Genomic DNA, 24,333 nt, shown 5'->3' with positions numbered 1-24,333 from the left:
AATGGGTGTAGTGGGAAACGAGTTAGCAGGTAGGGCTGCCAAGGAGGCAGATTATTGCTTTATCAACTTTAAGACAATTAGGTTTAATGATGAGAATTGAAAGGTAGTGCGTTTGAAGGTGGATTTGAAAGTAATATTGTTATATTATGATAATATGATTTAATGGTTTAATTCCATTAACATTTCTCCATTTATATAGTTTGAATAGAAGTTCAATTGTTATAACCTTTTTGTTTGATTGAATATCACTATTATTTTTGATTATTAGACCAAATTTAATTAGAATTCTATTAGGTTGAGATGGATTAGGACTTGTTTCTTATTGTTTAGTAAAGTTAATAGAAGAATTGAACTTCTGTCTTTGCCTTACAAGTTTCCAGCCAGTAATATTCATTCTCATCTGAGACATTTCGTGATGTCCCATTGGGAGATGGTATAGCAGGCCACCCCTCTTTCAAATAAGCTGAGAACTATTGAAGGAATTACGTAGGTATGGAAGATTTTCCCTTTGGGTTTCTCGGAGAGAAGCAGTGGTATTATGTCATCTTTATATCAGCCATGGTATAGCAACGCACTCCTACTTAGTGAAGAGAGAAGCTCCCACCCCCCAGTGTGTCCGTGCGGCGGTCATCTGACTGTAATACACATCCTTATGGAGTGCGTGGACCTGCCTGATCTTCGCTGTAATCTGAATCTTTCGAGTACCATCTCCGTCGTTCTCTGAGATGATGTAGATGTTGATTCCCATAGGGAACCTAAAATATTTGTCCTGAATGAGTAAATTTATAATACCAATATAATGGTCCCTTATTGGACATTATACATTTTCCAGCTAACTCATTCTTGGTTGCCTGCGTTTCGCCCTCGTGTGCTAAGTTAGCTCGTCAGTTGGGACTTAGCACTAGCCTATGCAGTGGCCTCCACGGTATGCACTAGCCTTGCGTCTTGGGTGGTGTGCTAAGTCCCAACTGACGAGCCTAACTTAGCACACGAGGGCGAACGCAGGCAACCAAGAATGAGTTAGCTGGAAAATTTATAATGTTCTCTGAGATGACGAGCAGTCAGCAGACCTCGTCATCTGTTTTATGATGGATAGTGGCTTGTTTTATCATGTTTAAAATTGAATTCTCTATTGTGTTAATTCTTATTTTATTGCTGTCTATGTTCTTTTTATATTGACTCTGTTTTGGTCTCTTCGTGTATTTTTAATATGTTTTTAAAACTTATAATTAGATGAAATATACGAGGGTCGAGTCATAAGTCATGGCAACTATTTTTTTCTTGCGAACAGGAGACAACATGGAAAATCTAAGATATGCATTTGGAAATACAGTGGAACCTCGGATTGCGAGTAACTTGGTCTACGAGTGTTTTGCAAGACGAGCAAATATTTTAAATAAATTGTAATTTGATAAGCGAGTGAGGTTTTGCAATACGAGCGTCACGTGTACGTACGTTTCCACCTCCCATGTGCCTTTGTTTTCCCCTCCCCCTGCCACTCTCTTTCCTGGGAAAGTGTGTGTAATCATTTCCCGCGCTGGACTTCAGTTGGTGTGCCTTGCTCGCATAATCAACACCGTACAAGTGTACATGTTTTGTATCTGTCATCTGTGATATAACTGTTCTGCAACGATGGGCCCTGTGAACGAAAAGAAGGCTAAAAAGGAATTCGATCGGAAGAAGGAGATGATTACAGTGGATGAAGCTGTTCAATGACAATGCAATGTCACATTTTTGTGAAATCCTCAAAAAGAGGCAAAAGCAACAGTCATTGGACAGGTTCTTCGTTAAAGTTGCACGAAAAGAAAACACTTCCAATGAGCCAGCCGATAGCAGTGATTCTGTTAGTGAAATTCGTGCTACACAGTAACTCTTCTCATGTCATCTCTCGTCTCCCTCACACCAACAATGATTCTATTGTAAGGTAAAGTGCAGTTTCATTGTTTTACGTTATATTTTATTTTAGAAATGTTATGCGAATAAATGTTTTTGTGTTGTGGACGAATCATCCGAGTTTCAGTAGTTTCTTATGGGAAAATTTGCTTTGAGATATGAGCGATTTGGATTACGAGCATGTTGCCGGAACGAATTATGCTCGCAATCCAAGGTTCCACTGTATAGGGCATGTACTTATGCATAGTGCCTGAAGACAAATTCTGACTTCAGGTGATTCTTGTAGGAAAGTGGCAGAACACAGGACATTGGTAAACATTGTTTTACTATGGTATAGATAGCAAATACACAAAACTACATACCAAGGACAGGTCTCTACTGGTTACAGACCTTCGAAATAATCACCCAAGGTTTCCACTGTGCGTTACCAGAGGTGGGGCAAATCAGCAGTTGATTCTCTACCCCGTGTGAACGTCTCCACCCACCTCACCACTGTTCTGTAGGGCATGGCATGCACACCTAATGCTTCCCGCAGCTCTGCGTGGCATTGGTGTGCATTTCTGCCTCGGAGAACTACTATTTTAATATACGATCGTTGCTCCTGCTTGTTGACTTGCATTTTGTGATGCTCTTACACTGAACTTGGGGGCATGCTTAGACCCACACTGTTCTTTACATACGCCATTTAGTGGCATCATTCACAAGTACATACCGTACGTTTCCAAATGCATATCTTAGATTGTCCGTGTTCTCTCCTGTTTGCGTGAAAAAAATAGTTGTCATGACTTATGACTCGAGCTATGTATAATTTCATTTCAAAAATATTTTAACACATTTTAATCTAATTTTAAATAATTTCATGAGGAATTAACACGTTATATAAAAGATAGGAACATTGAAAGTTTCCATTATCTGTGTATAATTTGTACAGATGTACGAGGACGGTTTGAAAAGTTCTTGGAATCACCACTAGATGTCAGTGCTAGAGCAACGAGGTTCCCACTTAATAATCGCACATCCTTTGTGAGTGAACACGTGGTGCATCAGTGCTCTAGCTGCAGGAGTGTGGTAGTGATGACTCTTTGTTGTTGTTCCTGCGTAGTGATTTGTGACAATGGAAAAATCTGAGATTCGAGCAGTGATTAAATACTTTGTAAAGAAAGGTATGAAAGCAAAAGAAATTCATGCTGACTTTCAGAACACACTGGGGGACTCTGCTCCTTCATTTTCAACTGTTGCCAAGTGGACCAGCGAGTTTAAATTTGGTCGGGAGAGCTTGGATTATGATCCGTGTAGTGGACGGCCAAAAAGTGTTACGACCCCAGAATTTATCCCAAAAGTGCATAAAATGGTCATGGAGGATCGTCGACAGAAAGTGTGGTAGATTGCTGAAGCTGTAGGGATGTCTTCTGAACGGGTATATTATATTTTAACCGAAGAATTGGGTATGAAAAAATTATCCGCATGATGGGTGCCGCGGCTCTTGACATTGGACAATAAACGCACCAGATTGGAAATGTTCGAACAAAGTCTGGCCCGTTTTCAGTGCAACCAACAATATTTTTTGCGCCAGTTTGTGACTACAGATGAAACTTGGGTCCACTACTATACCCCAGAGACAAAACAGCAATCAAAGCAGTGGAAACATGCTGATTCACCACCACCAAAGAAAGCAAAGGCAGTGCGTTCGGCCGGAAAGGTCATGGCCTCAGTTTTCTGGGATGCAAAAGGCATTCTGCTGATAGATTATCTTCCTACTGGCCAAACAATTACTGGGCAATACTATGCAGACCTCCTAGACCAACTACAGGAAAGATACGCGAAACAAGGCCTGGTTTGGCAAGGTAAAAGGTCATCTTTCATCAGGACAACGCTCCGCCGCACACAAGTGTTATTGCCATGGCAAAACTTAATGAACTGGGGTACGAATTGTTGCCACATCGACCTTATTCACCTGATTTGGCACCATCAGACTTTCATCTATTCCCCAAGCTGAAAATTTTCCTCTGTGGACGGAGATTTTCTACAAGGGAAGAACTGACAGCCGAATTGGAGAGGTATTTTGCAGGCCTGGAGGAATCTCATTTTTGAGATGGGATCAAGGCATTGGAACATCGCTGGACCAAATGCATTAGTCTACAGGGATACTATGTTGAAAAATAAAAGCAGTTCCACCGAGGTAAGATACTTAATTCTAGTACATTCTGAGAACTTTTCAAACCACCTACGTAAACTGAAAAACAGGATTTTTCAGTTGTTTGCTCAAGGGTCCAGATCAAAATAAAATTTGAATATGCTTCGGTTAACTCTGATACCTCATCATCATTCTCCAACTCCATTTTCTTGGTTGTGGTATACAAGCACTCACCATTTCTTCCTATCTTCGTACAGTATGTGTTCTTCTTATCTTCCCTTGTAAATCCCTTTTCCTTCACCTCCGATTTCATTGTGTCTATCCAACATTTCCTTGGTCTCCCTTTGAAGATTTCCTTATACTTTGAAGCTGAAGTATTTCTTTGTAGTTCTCCATTGTCCCTTCTCATTACATGTTCATACAATCAAGGTCTGTGCTTCTTTATAGCACTGTTGTGAAGAACCTTGATACCAACTTCCTTCCTGTTCACATAATTTCTGATCTTGTGCCTTCTGGTGTTAACTCTGACGCCTATTAATGAAAATTTTGATCTCCATTTGTGGGAGGACTGATGTCATCAGAGCAGAGTATTATTTTCAGATTAGGAATTTTAGGAGAAAAGAAAGGCTATTCTACTAATGCTATGTCAAAAAACATGAGGGCATAGAAAAACAACATTACTAATTTTCCCTGTTTTCAGATTGAAATTGCAAAACCATGGCAGATGCTGCGTTTTCATCAGGAGACTATCCTCAAAGGAAAGATGTAAAGCATACTAACTCCTCAGCAGCCAGTCAGTGGAGACAAAAAAACTCCTCTGATGGGAATGTATGTGGTCCATATGGTGATTTGCCTACAAAATTTGGTTCAAGTCGAGGCAGTCATGACAGGTTTACTCGTAATGATTATGAAAAACTGGAAGAAGTTGTGAATAATTACTTTAACAAGAAGTTTTTTTTCCAACCTCCCTTGGAAAATTGGAAATTACCGGACCCTGAATTGATGTATAAAGCTCAAAACTGGATGGTAAGTACTTGCCATTCGATTATTAAGCTTGGTAGAGACCCTATGACATATAAAGCGAGACATTAAGTTAGAAATATTTTCATTGACTTATGCTCTCAAGAGGCTCTAATTTTTGTTGACATAGGTAATGCGAAATGCTATTTCAAGAAGATGAACATTAAGAATAAGGTACTATTAATACTGTAATTGTAGTTATTTTCTTATAAGAAGTTACATAATGAGTAAAAAGAAATAGTGTCATCACTCCCTCCCTTATCCATGGTGGTTGGTGAGTCAGTGGCCAGTTAGCACTGCAAGCCGTACTGGTGATTGCCAAACACATGTTATTATTATATTATTATTATTATTATTATTATTATTATTATTATTATTATTTATTTATTTATTTATTTATTTATTTATTTATTTATTTATTTATTTATTTACCCATGCGTTATAGAATTGTTTCCAAGTTATACTAGTCCATTACACTTGCATTAACCTTTCCTGATGTTCAGTCACGTTTTCTCTGCACACCTTACATTTGCACTTTTAAAATTATTCCTTTCCTGTTCAATGTGACTAAAATCTATCCTTGGTATCAGTTTTTGTAATTCTATCCTAAACTCTTCCTGTGCCTCCTTTTCATGCAATCCCCAGACCCTAATCTTTCTTTTCTTGTAATTTTGTGAATTTGCCTACTTTCAACTTTGCTATCAATGCTCTATGGCAGTGGTTCCCAACCTTTGCCAGCCGACGCCCCCCTTTTCAGATACGGGTGGTCATCGCGCCCCTCCTCCCAACCCCGTCGCTTCTATAACCTCTCCGATAAAATGACGTGGAGGATATAGACCTAACCTAATGACACTACATAATGAACTATTCCATTATTCATTTATGAAAAAATAATATGAAGTACGCGTTTTATATCTATGACTACTAACTTCATTTTAGCACAATACAAATAACACAGTTTTACAATAAATCCTTAAATCAGTCAACAAATGTCAGTGAGAGGGTTGACACTGTTTTCTCTTGGTAAGATTGGGTAGTTTGGTTTGATATTTGAGAGAGCACAGCGGGGATCACTTGCAACATCAAGCCGACAGCACTGCTTTGTTTTTATGACACTCAGCGTTGAAAATCCTGACTCGCATAAATATTCGTTGAAAATGGGACAGTGACACGCAATGCTACTTTGGCTATTTCAAGATACACTGCAAGAAAGTTTACCCAGAAGTCGCCCAGTTCTAATATTTTGTAGTCATCTTTTAGCTGTGAATCACACTTCAAATCTATGGCTTCTTCTTGAAGTTGTGCTGGCAGTGCCACAATGTCAGTGGCAAACGGATTTCTTGTTAACATCCAGGGCCATTCATATGACGATATATCGGGAAAGTAGAAATTGAATTCTTGTGCCAGGGAATCCAAATGTGACTGAATTTGCACCTTAAGTTTATTGCAATCACGTTCATTTTCCGGCAAAATTTCATTAAAGTGGTGAAAGGATGAGAAGATGTTCAACTGAAGCCGGCGTTTCCATAACTGTATTTTTTCCAGGAAAGCTCTGATGTCATCAAAAGGAAGCATAATATTGGAGTTTTTGCCTTGGAGCTTTAAGTTCAAACTGTTCAAAGCTTCAAAAAAATCGCAAAGGTATGCCAATGAGATGATAAAATTGGCATCAGTAAACGCTTCATACAGATCGTTCTTACTTTCACCAAGAAGAAAAATTTCAACTTCAGACTTTAATTCAAACAGCCGAGCTAACATGTTCCCTTTTGATAGCCAGCGAACCTCTATGTGGGAAAGGAGAGTTTTGTGATCGGCTTGAAGGTCAACACAAAGGGCTTCAAACAATATTATCTGTAAAGAACTTGTCTTCACAGAGTTCACAATTCTTATAACGACTTTTAGAATGTTATTAAAATCTTGGGGCAAGGTTTTGGCCCCAAAAGCCTGCCTGTGAATTATACGGTGGGTTCCTATGATGTTTGGATTTTTATCTGTGACCAGTTTGAGAAACCCAGAACGTGACCCAATCATAGCAGATGCACCATCCGTATATACATCCACTACATTTTCCCAAGAAAGTCCATGTTCTTGGAAAAAACTATCAATGGGCAGAAAACACATCACAAGCTTTCGAAGTTGTTTTCGAACATTGGGAGAACAACACTTCTTCTCTTAAAATTCCACTGTCGACAAATCAACAGTATACAATCAGTTGACAACAATGGGCCACATCGATTGTTACATCACACTGAATTGAAAACACTGGAGATGCTTTCACCTTCTCCAAAATTCGCATTTTAATGTCTTCTGACAGTTCTTGAAGTCTGCACTTCACTGTGTTATCAGAAAGAGAAATTTTAGACAATTTCTACCGACTCCCTTCACCCAAAACTATATTTGCGGCTAATAATATACATGGCTTTACTAATGTTTCCCCGATTGTGTGTGCTTTTTTGTCTTTCGCAATCAGAAGAGCTAGCCCATATGATGCTTCCACTGCTTTCTCATTTTCTTGGTTAAAAGTACCCGATGAATCTAATTTCATACGTTTTAGTGAGTAGAGTTTAGTTGCAAAAAATTATGTGTTTAAATGTCTCTCCAAATGCACAGGCCTCATCGAATCGTTACTCAGAACACAGTGGAAGATTACGCATTGAGGCAGTTGTATTCCGTTCAGTTCAACGACTGTGAAGCCATAATTAATATAGTCATCATTGCACAGTCTCTTCTTGGACATCGTTATCAATTTTTTTTAAAGTCACAATATTAAATAACACAATTCACATAGTCGCACGGTTACAGCGAAGCATACACAACACTCACAATAAACAACTTGACAGACACGTCTACTGCAAAAGTATATGAGGCACAGAATCAACAGTCAAAGGGCCTGGCCACTGAGCGTCAATCGGCGATGTGTTGTCATGGCCATTACTGCACCATTCTGATAGGACAGTTGTACTATGTAACTCTCGCCAATTTGACTGCAAGGGAAGAATAAGAATGTGTAGGGGTGGGAACAGAGCATTCAAGGACGAGCTACCAAAAAAAACGAGTCTATATGCCGCGGAGTGAGAGGGAAGGAGGAACTTTCACTTCATTTGTTGCTTCTGAAACTCCGATATTCTTTGTTGTTCAGAGTTAATGTTGACTCCTGACTGTAGTAACTTATTGCCAGTAAAGTTCTTTGGCTGAGAAAATGTCACTGTTTCATTAATTGCTGTGGTTGAATATTAATTAGTTGTAGCCCAAAATACCAGTAGGCCTACATAGAATTTCACGCTAGCAGTGAAAGCCTAACATGTTATATTTAAAAAAATTATTATAATTTAGCCTTCCTGTTGTTCTCGCTACTAGATCAATTTGATACGACATTTATACGAGTACCTCCTTCATGTAATATATGTTGTTTATCAAAAAACCTTGTACAGTATGTAATAATAACACTGTAAAATGAAAGCAACTACTACATCGTTGATGAGTTGAAATATGTCGCGTATGGTCATAGTTTACTTTCACGCAAGTAGGTCCACAAAGTATGCAATTAAACGTGCGTTGAGTGCTCTTGTTTCCGCACCTGCTCTCAGGCTTCATTTCACTCCTCACAACACACCAAATTTCTTACTTCACCTCGAACCTCGCGGTTCCCCAGAGGTTTGTGCCGACAGTTGGCAACTACCACTTCTTTTGAACGATTGACTTGACGCGACATCACTTGGAGAGATTCAAAAAATGTTTATTACCCAAAATTGTAATATTCGAGTTTTAAAAATATGAATTCGGAAATCACTTCACGCCCCACTGATAAAGCCCCACGCCCCCCAGGTTGGGAACCCCTGCTCTATGGTCACGCCCAAATGCTTCCTCAGGCATAGCTGTGACATCCATAAGATCTTTCCGATGTCCTTTTTCTATTAATAGGTAATCAATCAACTTGACAACACTACGTCAGCGCCGGATGAAATTATGCGTGATACTGGTTGCACTTTCAGGGACGTTGTTGAATGGGATTGGGAGAAAAAGCCTGTGACACCAACACAGCACCCGTTTACTGGAGTTAGTGGCTTGGGTCCTGGAGTGAATTTGCCGACTGGTTAGCAGGGCGGTAATATTTGCTTTGTACATGAATGATAATTTAGTCGGTTATATTGTAGATCAAACCAGCAAGTTTGGGCCTAGTGACAGCCAGTTTACGAAAATATCATCTGATGAACTCGGGGTATATTTTGCACTTGTGATTTTGATGGGTCTGGTACAGAAACCTACACTTCAGAGTTGCTGTAGTACTGGAGAAGTGTTGACACACTTTAGCCGTAATTAAATACCTACATTTTGTGGATAACGAAACTACGGACATGTCAGATCCATTACGAAAAATAAGACCAGTAGTTGATATGACGTCAGCAACATTTTGATGTCTATATTCCTACGAGTGCTATATGTATAGATGAATCACTTGTTAAATGCAGGGGAAGATTACATTTTATACAGTACAAGAAGTCCAAGAGAGCAAGGTTTGGTGTCAAATTTTACAAACTATCAGACTCCTGCAACGCATATATATCTGTGACCTTAAAATTTATGTAGGGAAGGACAAAGTTGATAATACACCTGTTAATACAAAAGTAGTGATGGACATGATGCAGATGTGGTCTTCTGAACAAAGGGTACTCCCTTTATATGGATAATTGGCATAGTTCACCCGATTTTTTTCTGCAGACTGTATAATGCAGGGACGAACGTGTGCAGAACAGTGCGTACTAACAGGAGAAACATGCCGAAAGACTTGGGTAAGGTTCGCTTAGAAGTAGGTGAAGCAGTGGCTTACTACACTAACAATACTGCAATCAGGTGGAAGGACAAGAAAGATGTGTGCTTACTGACAACAATGCATTCTCTTGATTTTGTCCAATATGAGGTCAATCGTAAATCAGGTTCAAAGGAAATGAAGCCTACTGCTGCTTTAGGTTACACAACGGGAATGGTGGGAGATCAACTTCTGAGTAGATTTCATGTTATGCGCAGATACATTAAAGCATAAATAAAATATTCTTTTACTAATACCCTGCATTGCCCCGATAGTTTTTGAATGTTTACCTTTAAGATTTGTTTTGCCTGTTAATCATTGTAAAGTGAATTTTTATAAAATTCCTTATTGAGATGATGAATGATTTTTACTATCTTTTATGTAGTTTTAGAGTTACTTAAATGTGTTTGTTTTCAAGTTTTGATTATTTCATTTTTGGAGTAAAACTTTGACCTTCTGGAAGTCAGAATTGAATGGGAAATATTTGATCCTTTCAAAAAATAATTATTTATATATTTACCCATCACACTGTAGATACGGTGTACACGATTCCAACTGTCATTAAGACTGTCACCAATCAACCTTGTGACCCCAAAAACTGTGGATTCCACATTAACCGCGGTCATTTTAAACTATTTACTTTTTACCCCATCTCAGCCCCCGTTCAATGGAGGCTGAACATGGGCTTAAACTGTATCTAAACAAAACCAAAAAACCAAACCCCATGGTGCTCAACAGCCCCGAAGGTTCATGGCCTACCAAGCGACTGCTTCTCAGCCCGAAGGCCTACAGATTATGAGGTGTCATGTGGTCGGCATGATGGATCCTCTCGGCCGTTATTCTTGGCTTTCTAGACCGTCAGATAGCTCCTCAGTTGTAATCACGTAGGCTGAGTGAACCTTGAACCAGCCCTCAGATGCAGTTAAAAACCCTGACCTGGCTGGGATTTGAACCCAGGGCATCCGGGTAAGAGGCAGGCACGCTACCCCTACACCGCGGGGCCAGCTTTTAAATGGTATCTAGAGCATCACAGTTCATCTCAGTGACAAATAAACATTTGACATTTAATATTGGTTATTTTCCATTATTTTAACATATCCCCTCCCATTCCTCACCCCTACATTGTAATTTTTTTTCCATATAGTAAGTCATATATGTATCAAATTTGGTTGAGAGCTATGCTGGAACATATATATATATCCATAATCTTGACCATGTTGGATATTTTCTGTCTCATCTCTTCTCACTCCCCATGCCAATGGGATTTTATTTGGACTTAGACGACATCCGGAATGTCACTGTTCATCCCAATGGCCCCGAAAACTGTGGGTTCAAAAATACTATTGGTCTTTTTCGATTAGTCTTGCATATTGTCCCCTTAAAATTCCCACCCCTAGGGGTGCTAGGGATGTCTCACATCCATATTAATTTTTTTCTAGATAGTAAAGCAAATGTGCCAAGTTAGGATGAGAGCTATACTAGAAAAGAGAAAAAACACGCACAAAATCTCGGCCTTTCTGGACATTTTTCTTCTCAACCTCCATGCCTATGGGGATTGAACTTAGACTTAAACAGTAATTGGAGTATCACTATTCATCTCGGAGACCCCGATAACTATGGATTCAACACTCATATAGGTCATTTTTGATTATTTTTACATTTAACTCCCTCCCCTAGGGGTACAAGGGATATCTAAGCCCCACAGTATTTGTTTCCATGTAGTAGGTCATATGTAAACAAAGTTTGGTTAAGCGGTATACCGGAACATACATCCATAATCTCAGTTATTTTTACATTAATTTTCATTCCTTCTCAACCTCCATTCCCACTGCGGGTGAAGTATGACTTATCCGGCATCCAGAGTGTCGCAGTTCAACTTAGCGACCTTGAAAACGATGGATTTGACTTTAATATCAATCACTTTCGATTATTCTTATAGTTCACCTCTCCCCTAGGGGTTCTTAGTGTGTGTTACGTCCCACAGTAATTTTTCAGATAGTAAGTCGTATGTGTACCAAGTTTGGTTCTGGAACATACACACATCTGTAATCTTGATATATTTTTTCTCTTTCACCCCTTCTCAACCCCCATGTCGATGTCGACTGAACTTGGTCTTAAACAACGAGCGAATAGTCAGTATTCATATCAGTGACCCAGGAAATTATGGATTCTACATTAATATTAATTGTTTTCTATTATTTTTATGTTTCACTTCCTTTCCACCTCAGTCTGTAGTGATGTCTTACCCCACCGTTTTCTTTCTGAAATAGTAAGGCATATGTGTACCATGTTTGGTGAGAGCTATGCTGGAATTGCACATGTGCATCCATAATTTCTGTCATTTTCAACATTCGTTTTTCACCCCTTCTAACCCCCGATCCCGATTGGGAATGACCTTTGACTTAAACAGCATCCACAGTGTCACAGTTCATCTCAGCTAACCCTCAGCTAACCCAAAAAGTATGGAATCGACAATAACATCGGTCGTTTTCTGTTATTTTTATATTTCACCTCCACTCCTATGGATGCTAGGGGTGTCGTGCCCCCTTAATATTTTTTTTCTCCAGATAGTAAGTCACATTTGTACCAGTTTTGGTTGAGAGCTATGCTGGAACATACACATATATACAACCTGTGACAATAAAGTTTGGCGAATGAAGTCAGAACGGTCGATCTGGCAACACACAATGCTGCATCTGCATAGCAGCAGGTTTTGACCACCTACTCCCAACGTTGTTCAGTTGAGCATCGTGTGTGTGCCGTGTAAGACCTGTTTGACACAGTGCTTGTTTAGTGTGTTGGTTCTGAACTGCGAATAGGAACATGAACGACCAAAAGATCAATGTACAGTTTTATTTTAAGCTTGGCAAGACACCGAAGGAAATGCATGCAATGCTGGTACGTGTTTATGAAGATCAAGCACTGTTCTTGAAGTTTGTGTACGAGTGGTTCGCCCATTTTCAAGGTGGCCAGGAAAGTGATTCTGACAGCCCTCATAGCGGAAGACCGGCGACCGCCGTCAGTGACGAAAACATTGAGAAGGTGAGGACATTAATCAGGAACGATCGGCGATTAACTGTGCGTATGATAGCGGATGAACTGCAGATTAACCGTGAATCCGTGCGACAAATCGTTACCCAGAAGCTATTGAAGAGGTAAACGTGCTCTCGTATTGTGCCACATTACTTGACTGACGATCAGAAGTAGGCACGTTTAGAGACTTCACAGGATGTTGTCGAAACGGTGGATGCAACACCAAATTTCTTGAACTGTATTGTCACTGAGGATGAAAGCTGGTGTCTCAGGTACGACCCTGAAACGAAACAGCAAAGCATGGAATGTTCTCCGGGATCCTCTCATCAGAAAATGGTCAGAGCCTATTCCTATGGCTCAAACTTGCTTTGAAAGGAAAGAGACTTGACGATATTCCTGACATCTAACGAAACATGACAAGGCTTTTGAACCCCATCCCAAAGGAAGCCTTCTTGCAAAGTTTCCGGGACATGTATCGCCGATCTCAGCAGTGCATAGTTATGGGAGGGGACGTATTTCGAAGGACAGTAAGGTCACTGTCATGCATTGTTCATCTATGTTGATAGTACAGGACTATTCACCAAACTTTGTCAAAGGTTGTATGTCCATAATCTCTGTCATTTTTGACAATTTCTTTTTTTCACCCCTTCTCACCCACTATGCCGATGGGGCTGAACTTGGACTTGAATGACATCTGGAGTGTCACTGTTCATCTCACTGACCCCAAAAACTATAGATTCGATTGTTTTATATGCCCCATACCTAGGGGTGCTAGGGTGGCTTATCCCAACAGTGTTTGTCTCCAGATAAGTGTACCAAGTTCGATTTGAAATTGCTGCAGTGGTTTAGGGGTAGATGTGGAATTTATCCTCATAGCCTAAATACTTCCAATTTTACGTTATAGTATATAGACTCGCCTTTGCCCATTCAGAATCCCCAGTTGTTCTTCATTAGGAATGGGGGATAACTCATGTCATTCCACTGTTTATATTCTACATTTTTCACAGTTTCTTACATATTTTACATTCTTCAAACTGGGCAGACGTATCAAAGTTGGTCTTACTGTGTGACATGAAAGTACATCTCAATCACGGCATGTTGGATTATCATTTCCAAATAACAGACAGGGCCATGGATTTCTTACGAAGAAAGGTACATTATAAAACATGGTGGTGTGTTCCTGTCTTCCTATATACAGCAATCTTTACCGGACTATCATAGCGTATGGTGCTGTCGCCTAGCGACAATCTCCATGAAGTCAGTTGAATCTTGGTGCAGCTTCGCAATTAAATGAATTACATAAAATGACTCATCATAAAAAAATTACCTGTCGTATATCATTCAGGCGACTTCTGAAACCCTCCCAGGAGTAATAAGAACAAATTATGAAATTTTCAGCGAAATCAGTCCAGTAGTTTTTGAGTCCATTCGAGACATACAAACCAAACTTTCATTTTTATATATATAGAAGATTTGATTGACATGATGCTGCTCACTACCTACGCATTGCACAGACTAGTGAATGGGAATACAGACAGAACGTATCAAACAGAAACTTGCCAAGGAAATGAGTGCTAATCACTTCAAAGAAGGCGTTGTCAAGTGATGGGCAGCTACACTTCGAGAATTACCGTCACAACTGACTGGCCGTTATTTTTCCAGTAAACATCCCCCCCCTACAGAAGCCAAAGGAACTAAAACTGCAAAATGCTGTGTTGCATGTCGGCAAAAGAAAACCAGAAGGGAAAGTACATGACATTGTGACTCATGCAACATTCCACTGTGTCTGAAGCATTTCCAGCCATACCAACAAGAAAGGTCTACTGACTTTCGAATCCCAGACTCCAAGCAACAAGGAAAAGTGGGAAAGATTGAAAAAACCCCATTAAGAAGAGAGGAAAGAATTAAAGTATGGAAGTTAAAGGAGAAAATCATACAAGAATAATTTCAAAGGGAAATAATACCCTTGGTACTCAGGATGGAAATGGGGAATGTTAAAGATGAATGGAAAAGATTTAAGGAAGCACTGGTTGGATGTGTTGGATGTGTAGAAAAGGTATGTGGTAGAACATCAGGAAATGTGAAAGACAAAGAGACACACTGGTGGAATGATAGAGAGAAGATTAGAGTGAAGGAAAAGAAAATGGCATGGAAAGAATGGAAAACATCTAAGAATGAAGAAAGTAGAAGAAAATATGTGGAGGCAAAGAATTTGGCCAAGGAAGAAAAGAGGAAAAGCTAGGCCTTATTCACACGGAAATTGAGAGATGATATGCAGGACAGCAAGAAATTATTGTATGGTATCTTAAGACACAAAAAGAGAGATCGATTAAACACCAGATTTATGAAGGATGAAGGCGGCATAATATTAACAAAGCCAGAAGAAATCAGAAAGACAGAGAGAGTATTTTCAGAAGTAGCTGAACATGAGAACTAATGACAGTCATTCAGCGGACCACTAGGAAAGGCAATTAGTTGATGAAGAAATGGATAAAGAAATTACAAGGAATGAAATTGAAATGGCAGTAAGAAAGATGAAGAATGGAAAAACTGCTGGAATAGATGAAATTTCAGTGGAGATGATAGGGGCAGCTGGAGCTGTAGGCCTACAGTGGACATATTGAGTTCTCAGGATTGTCTGGGAGAATAAGGAGGTCCCTGAGGATTGGCAAAAAGGAATAATCATCCCATTTTTCAAGAAAGGTGATAAGAAAGTATTGAAGAACTACAGGGGAATTACTCTAATATCCCATGTTGCTAAGATAATGGAGAGGATACTGGAATATAAAATAAGGTTGATGGTTGAAAATCAGATACAGGAAAATCAGTTTGGTTTCAGAAGTGGAAGGTCAACAATAGAGCCCCTTTTCATTATGAGACAACTAATGGAAAAGCAATGGGAGTATGGGAATGAACATTCATTGACATTGAAAAGGCATATGTCAGTGTCCCCAGGGCTAAAGTTTGGGACAGTCTGATGAAAAAAGGAATTGAACAGGGATTAATAAAAATGATCATGGCAGTGTACAAGGAATGTTGTGTTGTGTTGTGTGCAAACACAAGTTGGCAAGACAAGTTGAATCAAAATCACTAGTGGGCTGAGACAGGGAAGTGTTCTATCGCCAATCGTGTTTACAATAGTAATGGATGACATCACGAGAACAGCAAAAGCAGCATATGGAGGAAGGGAAATGAACATCATGTTATTTGCAGATGATATTGTGATTTGGGGAGAAGAGAAGATGAATGTTCAAGAACATTTGGATGTGAGTAGGAAGATCGAAGAATATGGATTGAAAATAAGTGTACAAAAGAGTAAAATTCTTGTTATGATTAGAGGGGAGAAAGAAGGGAAAGGTCAGATTAGACTTGCTGACAAGCCCCTGGAAGTAGTGGAGACGTTCAAATACCTGGGGAGTGAATTAATGGAGAATGCTCAACTGGATGCTGAAATTAGTAAGAGGATTCAAGCTGGAAGCTGTTTCTATCATAGTGTAAGAAACATGTTATGGGACAAAGATGTGCCAGTGGAAGCAAAGGAAACTATGTACAAGATGTATTACGTACCCATAACAAGTTACGAAGCAGAAACTTGGACAGTGACAAAGAAGGATGAGAGTCGAATACAGGCAGCCGAAATTAAGTTCTTGAGGATTACGATGCAGAAGAGTAGAAGAGACAAAATAAGGAATGAGAAAATTCAGGAAGAAATTGGAGTGGAAAAAATGAATGATTGAATAGAGAAGAGTCTGTTAAGATGGTTTGGGCACATAAAGCAAATGAGTGATGAAAGAATGCCAAAAAAGGTGATGGAAATGCAAATGCAAGGAAGGAGAGGCCACGGATGACCACGATTGAGATGGAATGACACAATCCAACGCAGTATTAGGGAAAGAAACCTGGACTGGGACTCAGTGTTGGAGGAGGAGTGATGGAAAGACCGAAGAAAGTGGAGAGGAACCATATTTGCCCTTACCCAGCTACAGCTGGACAATGGGAAATGATGATGATGATGATTTATTCAGAGGTCTACAAAGTGAACAAATTGTGTGAAAATTCATTCGTTTCCGAGCCCTTTCTGCTATAGGAGGATGCGGATGGGTTAAACAATTAACTCCATATATCCACCTAAAATTATTTCTTCCGCTCTCCAACGCAATACACCTCCCAACACAAACAACTTTCCTTATTCCACTCCACAATCTTCCTACAGACAACTCATAGCCCTTAATTACTATTTATAAATATCCTGATGAGGAACCATTATTTGTTAATCAACCTATGTTCTGCAATGCTTTGTTTAGAAGTTGTGCACCTCTGTTAGTTTATGATACATCGGTGATGAACAACTTCCTCATTCCCATTTGGAAAATTCTGTCTTGAAATGTAATTTTGTTCTTTTATCATGACTCGTGTAGTGTGTAGTCGTTGAGAGCATCCATTGAGAATGGACATCTGTGCTTTGTGTGAGTTGACCAACATGGTAGGAGGCTAGAGGAAATGGATGAAGAGTTCTCTACATCTACCAGCAACAGTTTCCTTATAAAAGTCACCTATACTGCAACAGTGTTCGCTTGACTTCATCAGCGCCTGCGAGAAATGGGGTCTCATCATCTGCAACACGTTGATGGAAGACTGCACAAAGTGAGAACATTGCGTATGAAGAACAGGTGCTTACATGTGCTGCCAGCGAGTTCTCGACTAGTGCTTTGAGTACAAGTCAATTGTCAGCATCTTGAGTGTTTCTCCATGCGTACCACCTCCAGATAATGCTGGAACTGGGGCTGCACGACTTTGCTCCTTGTTTTTAGTTTGCCGGTGGCTACTACAATAAAGTATCTTATCCTCTCCTTCCTGTTCACCTTTGTAGTGATTATTTAAAATAGTAAGAGTGGGGAATTTTATATCAGGTAATTATTTATATTTTCTGTGTTGGTTTATATTTTCAATGTGTGAAGTTCGGAATTAGTTGATTTTAATATGGTTTTAAGATTGTTTGATTGTCTTGGGGAAAATTGAAGTAAAATGTAATAATTCTGGCACATACTCTACCCCACGTGCCAGATCGGAATGGGATGTTTCCGGTTTCATAATATTGCATCAATTTCGATGTTTCTGGATGCTACTTGATGTTCTTTATCAGATTTTTTTCCTGGGCCCCTATTGGTCATTATAAAAGTAATTTTGATTGGTGGGTGAAGGAAAAAGAACGGACGCTCATTGGTTGTTTTACGATTTCCTAATTTCCGGAGAGAAGCACTTCGCTAGAGCCTAACTCTTCCGAGGGGTCTTTGAATCGTGACCACTGAAGGGAGAAGTTGCCTTTTGCAGGAGGCGGGACTTCTTGGTCTCTCCAACAGGTAAGCATTTAGTTGTTTTTCATTTTTCAGGTTATCTTCAATTGTAGTATTCCGTTTAATTTCTTTTGCCGGAGCTTACCCGTTTTTTCCTTCAATCACCAAAATTTCTGTAAAATGATTTAGCCTGCCCGCAAGTCATATCAGAGTTATGTTTAGAGACAGTTCCCATTTCTTTTGTTGATTTTGTAAATTAGATATTCAACGCCTTTTGATGTAATCATAATATGTAAATTTCACCTTGAGGCTGTCTCGTTTATCCCGCTTCATCTTGGAGTATTTACTTTTAGGATGGGCATCCTTTCCCAGAAGTGTTTTTGAGGGGACTACCTACTGAAGGTGCTCTGCACCAAGTTTATCTTTTAAACATATTTTCTTTCTTATGTGTATCTTTATGATTATATTATGTCATTCTGCGTCATCTTAGAGTATTCACATTTAGGATGGGCACCCTTTCTCAGAAGGTGCCCTGCACTAGGATTTTTATTTTATATGTTGTTTCCTTTTCTTACATGTACATATTTATGGCTGTATAATATTTCTTTCCGTCAGTATTGTATGATTTAAATGTTTCGTCATGAACAGTGGAAAGTAGTGTGAAATGTTCAGACTTAGAGGTTTAAATAACCTAAATTTTACCGTCGGGGTAAATTGTAAATTGTAACCATTTTTGATTTGTAGAGACATTTTGTTTGATTATTTGCGCTCTAATTTGAATATAAATTGTTAAGTAAAGTTTAAGGGGCCCATAGACGTGCAATATTATTGTGCAGTATCGGGGTTTGTGCAATAAAATTGATAGTGTGTATTTAATATTGAAGGGTTGTGCAATATATTGTACGAAATCAAGAAAGTTTGAAATATATTGCGCAAATCGCAAAATACCGTGCTGTGTGTTGGTAATATTGTGCAATATCCCGTCCTCCCGCCAGCTGGTATCAACAAGCGTTGAAGAAAATATCGTGATGACAGGCAAAAAGGAGGAGAAAAAGTTTATTTTGGAGTTTATCGAAGTGTATCATGGCCTTTTGGCTCTGTGGGACGTTAACAGCAAAGCGAGGAGTTCATTATACAATTCACCATTCATGCGTAGAAAGTTTCGAAAATCATTTGGTTCCCATTTTCTCAGTTCATTGAGTAAATTTTCATGAGTGTACTTTTCTCTGTCTAGAAACCACTGTTTGGCCATTTTGCTTCTTTTCCGTTTCTGCTTCTTTTTGGCACTTACGCCCACGGCGATCAAAACGCAGCAAAGATCAGTGTCACTCAATATAATTACCAAATAAAATACCGGCATGGACTGACTATATATTGCAACGTATATTGTACGTCTATGACCGCTTTGCACAATATATTGCACAACTATCAATATTATCTCCACACGATTCTATTTATTGCACAAACTCTATTTTTGTGCAGTAATATTGTACGTCTATAGGCAGCTAACAATATATTGTACAATCCATTTTGCGCAATAATATTGCACGTCTATGGGCCCCTTTAGGATTACGTTTGACTTCACTTCTTCAGCATTGCCAATACCTTTCACCACCTGGATATGGTTCCCAGCCGCTTCCCTGTTATCCTTTCTTAGCCGTCATGTTGGTTAACCTGTCTGTTATTGTTTTCGGTGTTTTATGTGCGTATGGTTTCAATTTCATACATATTATTATCATGTCTGCGTTAATTGGTGTTAGTGTGTAACTATGTGGTTGCACAACGGTAGCAAACATTATTATTATTTTTATTATTCCTGTTACTTGTAACCTTACTTATCACGGAGGTTACAATCTTGTTCACTGGTGATGAGGTCTCGCTTCACACAAAATGAGTACTTCAACAGAAGGAACAGCTACATCCAAGTCAAAGGAAATTCTCAATGCAGTGTTCATCAGAGTTCACCAGGGAAAATTTTCCAATAACATCTGTGCTGGAAGCTGTCATTCTGCCACTCCACTTGAATGGGACAGCCTATCTTGAATTCCTTCAGAACATGGGAAGAGTGTTACGTATATGACCTCACCGGACACAAGACATGAACTGATTAAGCGAATATTCACTGATTTTGATCAAATGTTGTACAGGTCTGAAATGTTGTGTGTGGTCTGATAGGCATTGCTACAATGGTTTATTGAATGCAGTCAGGTTCAGGGCAGACACTTTGAACACCTTCCTGTAATTTGTCCCAACAGTACTTGCAGATTAAGTGTCATATTTGTGAAATGCCTCTACCACCTGTGCTTCATTTTTTAAATGTATGCCTCCTAAATTATTGTCAAAGAACATAGGTTGTTTAGAAAAAATATATCTCCTCTGAATTTGTTGCCGAGATCCTGACTTGCCCTTTGTAAGTCAAATATAAGTGAATTGTATTTCTGAATAATGTGAATAATATAACAAACATTGTGCAAGATGTTGATTTAGCTAGTTGTTTCTTCATTTGTTTCCTTGGTACAGAACTATTAAGTTTTACAGCACCACTAGAAATGGAAGGGAATATGCATATATCCTTTTGCACGTTTTTTTTGTTTTGTTTTACATATTATGTTTCGTATGTCTTCCAGCTTGATGACTTCCAGCAGTTGAAACAAGAACTAAATGATGTCAAGAACAAACTAAATGACTACAACTTGGATGAGTGGCATAAACATACTAGGGCAATGAATAAAGCAGGGGAGATCCAATGGAAATTGAAGAAAGAGTTTGAACCTGAATTTGTTACTCAGGTAAATTATTCTACAATAAGTATGTTTGAGATCATCTGACTCTAAGTAATATCTCCATTAAATCACCTACATCCCTTGCCTTTAATTGATCTCTGCTTGATCCCTACGAACATTTCTTAATTGATTCGTTCATGTGTCTCAGCAACTTTGGTGACTCTCCTCACAGTATTCTATTCAGATTTTGCCAACTTACTTCATTGATGAGATGTGTGATAGTGCCTTGTTCCCTCGGCACCTTCCTCAGCCCTAGCTCTTCTTTGTTGTAATGTTTCGTAATGTACACTTTTCTTAGATGTATTTTCAGGAGCACAAAAATGAATAAGATTTTCACTCCTGCCAACCTTTAGAAAGGCTGTACATTAATTGCCTTTGATAAAACAGTGGAATTGGAGGTCAAAAAGCCTCCAGTTTCTAGTGTTTGTCCTTGCAAATTACTTATTGTTATTGCAAAGCAGTGAGGAGGTGGGGGAGGGGGAACCCAACAGCCATGGTTTAACTCAAAGGGATAGTTAAAAGATAAATATCCAGAAAGCCAATAGACGATGGCAGTGTGTGAAGATGTAGAATTTGTCCTTGTCCTTTTGAGTATGCTCTGTTTAAAAAAAGATAAAAGTTAATCACTTTATTAGCCGCTCAGTACTTCAGAATTTTTATTTAAATATTTTACATACTTGCTTTGCCCTCTTTAAACTCTTCTTTAGGTCGACATCATATTTAAACAATTAACAGTAGAAATATTCAGACCATGAACGTTATTAGAATACAATAATTTCAAATTAAAGTGAAGGACTCAATTTCGGGTTTATTTTTGGGTTTAATGGCTCTTCACATCCTAGTCTAAGAAACATTATACTCAATGATTATATTACTGTTTTATTTGATATCTGTAACTGAATTAGATGTTTTCACTTTACAACGGAAATTTAATATGTCCTCCTAGTCAATACGTACAAATCTCCATCATTAGATGGAATGATAGTAGTCAAACGTGTTTCAACTTGTTTGAGCCATCTTCAGTGAAAAAGTTTAAAGTTTCTTTACATAACTGAAGCTAAGAAATGTGTTAAACTAATGAAGGAAGGGGGCTCAAGCAAGATCCGCCACCTAGAGCGGGAAGGACATTGGATCCTGCCCTGATGCTGGACCCTTCTCCTCGACTTGGATGCTGTATGGATGGCTCCTATGTGATTTGTGTTGTGTTATTCTTGTTTGCTTTCTCAGCGTTATTATTGTTCTTGTCTAAGTTATGTCATTTCTATTCTCGAACTTGATTTGGTTAACCATCTGTTTGATGTATAGTGGCCACTGTATATACCTTTTCAATAAAGCACTTGAGAGGGCCTTGTGATTGGGTTGGTCCTTCCGTGCCTCATGTCTGGATGGTGGTTCCCCTCAGACATGGGTTGCGGAGGGCTTGATCCATCGGGGGCATTGCTCGACGTTTCCCTTCTCGGCCTCCGCGGTTCTTGCCGGTGCTTTTATTGTACACGCACCCTCCTGGTTCCCATATAAACCAGAGGGTCCGCGGCCTGGCGAGCAGTCTGCGAGTGGTCGGGAAGGGACAGCCTTCTCTTTGTATACGGAATGGTTCTAATATCTTGTAATGAATTAGATATCTAATTTAAATTTAAATATGAAGTGCCGAGGAGTATGTGGCACTGAAAATGTCAACCAAAATATTGTATGGCATCTGCTTTCGAATTAAATTAAAATGCTTTGTAATGAGTTTGGGACACTGAAAGCATGAGCTGAGGGTGGGTGGCATGTGCACTGCTACGAATTCATTAACATTAACACTGAATAAAAGTTTTTATTAAAAGTGTAGGATTGAAGCAAGTCCATATCTGTTAAATATGGAGCAGTATTAAGTGGAAGTTTGGTGTTACAAGAAATTAAAATAAAATTGAAATGTCGAGTAGCAGTAGTTTTTTTATTTATTCATTTAATTGTGTCAGAAACATACATTATACTTACAATTATACAGGACAATAACAAATCTGGTACTCTAATCATTAATCATTTCTGATGATGGCAGGTAACGATGTGATTTAAGCTCTACATAAATACAAAATTAATTAAATGTGGTGTGACCAATAAGCGTCAAATTTACATGCTTCCTTGGTAATAATATAGATGTTTGCAAATTACATTTTAACTATTACCATGCGTGAATAGAATTATTTATATCCTAGACTGTACTGCCATGTTCCCTACTTCACATACTGATTTTCAATAAATTCTGCTCAGCCATTTTCTTGTGATATGTATACATACATACATACATACATACATACATACATACAGGCAAATATGTCTGAAAGTTAAAAATTGTATTTCCTTCTTACTGTAGACTTTACTGGTAGAGATATACGATTCTTTCTTAATTCTGAGCAATGTAAATGCAAAGCTTTTATTTTATATATAAATATATGTATATATTTACTGAACCCTTTGGTCCACTATGAAGGATAGCTACCTTCCTTACCTATCAGCAATTTTCATGAGATCTGTCTTTTGGGTCGTTTCGGGTTCTTCATCACTTGCTGAGGTAAAAGGTAGGGTTCAGTAATCGTAATCTATTTACTCAAATGAAAGGTCTATTCATAAAATACTTGTATTTTATTTTGGAAAATTTACTGAAGAAACTAATAACTTGAAATCCATGTATAATTCGGACTCTATCATGTCCACTTGACACCACAATCATTTTTACACAGAGGGGCCGAACGCTGGTTTGAGCCTTTGACTTAACTGCCTGATGGGCATCATTACTAGAAACCATTGTCTCAATTATTAAATAAAGAAAGGAAAGTCTGGAAATCCTTAAATTCGGCTTCCATGTGAGACTACATGTACCATCATAATGATTCTTGATGGTCCAGCCCTCGTAACACGAACTCTGGACTCTGTTTATAATTAAAGAAGTCCAATCGGTGTGTGTGCCACACAGTGGTTATACGGCATGGACCCTTAATTGAATTAATGTGACCTGCGACTATGTCATGGACCGACCTCTAAACTTCTAAGTTACTTTAAAGTCATTGTGGATGATGACCGCAAGGAAAATGATGCTACAGTGGCATATGGCCCTAATCTAAGTCACTGAGGTTGATGACCCCATGACCATCCAAGTTTCTAAGCTGAAGACTAAACACAATTAAGTTATATCGGTTGATGACCAAAGTTTCCATTTTACTAACCCCAGCACATTTAATGCTCAATCAAAGTCAAATAATGCAACAACAACAACGCTCACAATATTTTGTGCCAGTAAAATCCATTACCTTCCGATATGTCTCCTTAATTGTTATGTTAACATTTAAATATTCCCAGAAAAATAAGCTAAGATTTCCAGAATGCATC

The 24,333-nt window shown here is 38.8% G+C and overlaps 1 protein-coding gene across 3 annotated transcripts in view; it reads left to right on the top strand.

Moving 5' to 3' along the window:
* Positions 1 to 24,333, top strand: part of aft (adrift) — a 436,902-nt gene that overhangs the window by 88,493 nt on the left and 324,076 nt on the right. For all 3 annotated transcript variants that reach the window (XM_067143070.2, XM_067143068.2, XM_067143069.2), the window contains 2 exons: positions 4,728 to 5,053; positions 20,809 to 20,970. In XM_067143070.2, the coding sequence (XP_066999171.2) occupies positions 4,745 to 5,053; positions 20,809 to 20,970 (471 nt within the window). In that variant the 5' untranslated portion in view covers positions 4,728 to 4,744. The remainder of the gene's footprint in view (positions 1 to 4,727; positions 5,054 to 20,808; positions 20,971 to 24,333) is intronic.

This window comes from Anabrus simplex, chromosome 3, assembly GCF_040414725.1.
Source record: "Anabrus simplex isolate iqAnaSimp1 chromosome 3, ASM4041472v1, whole genome shotgun sequence".
Lineage (NCBI taxonomy): Eukaryota > Metazoa > Arthropoda > Insecta > Orthoptera > Tettigoniidae > Anabrus > Anabrus simplex.
This window is presented reverse-complemented; position numbering and strand designations above follow the sequence as displayed.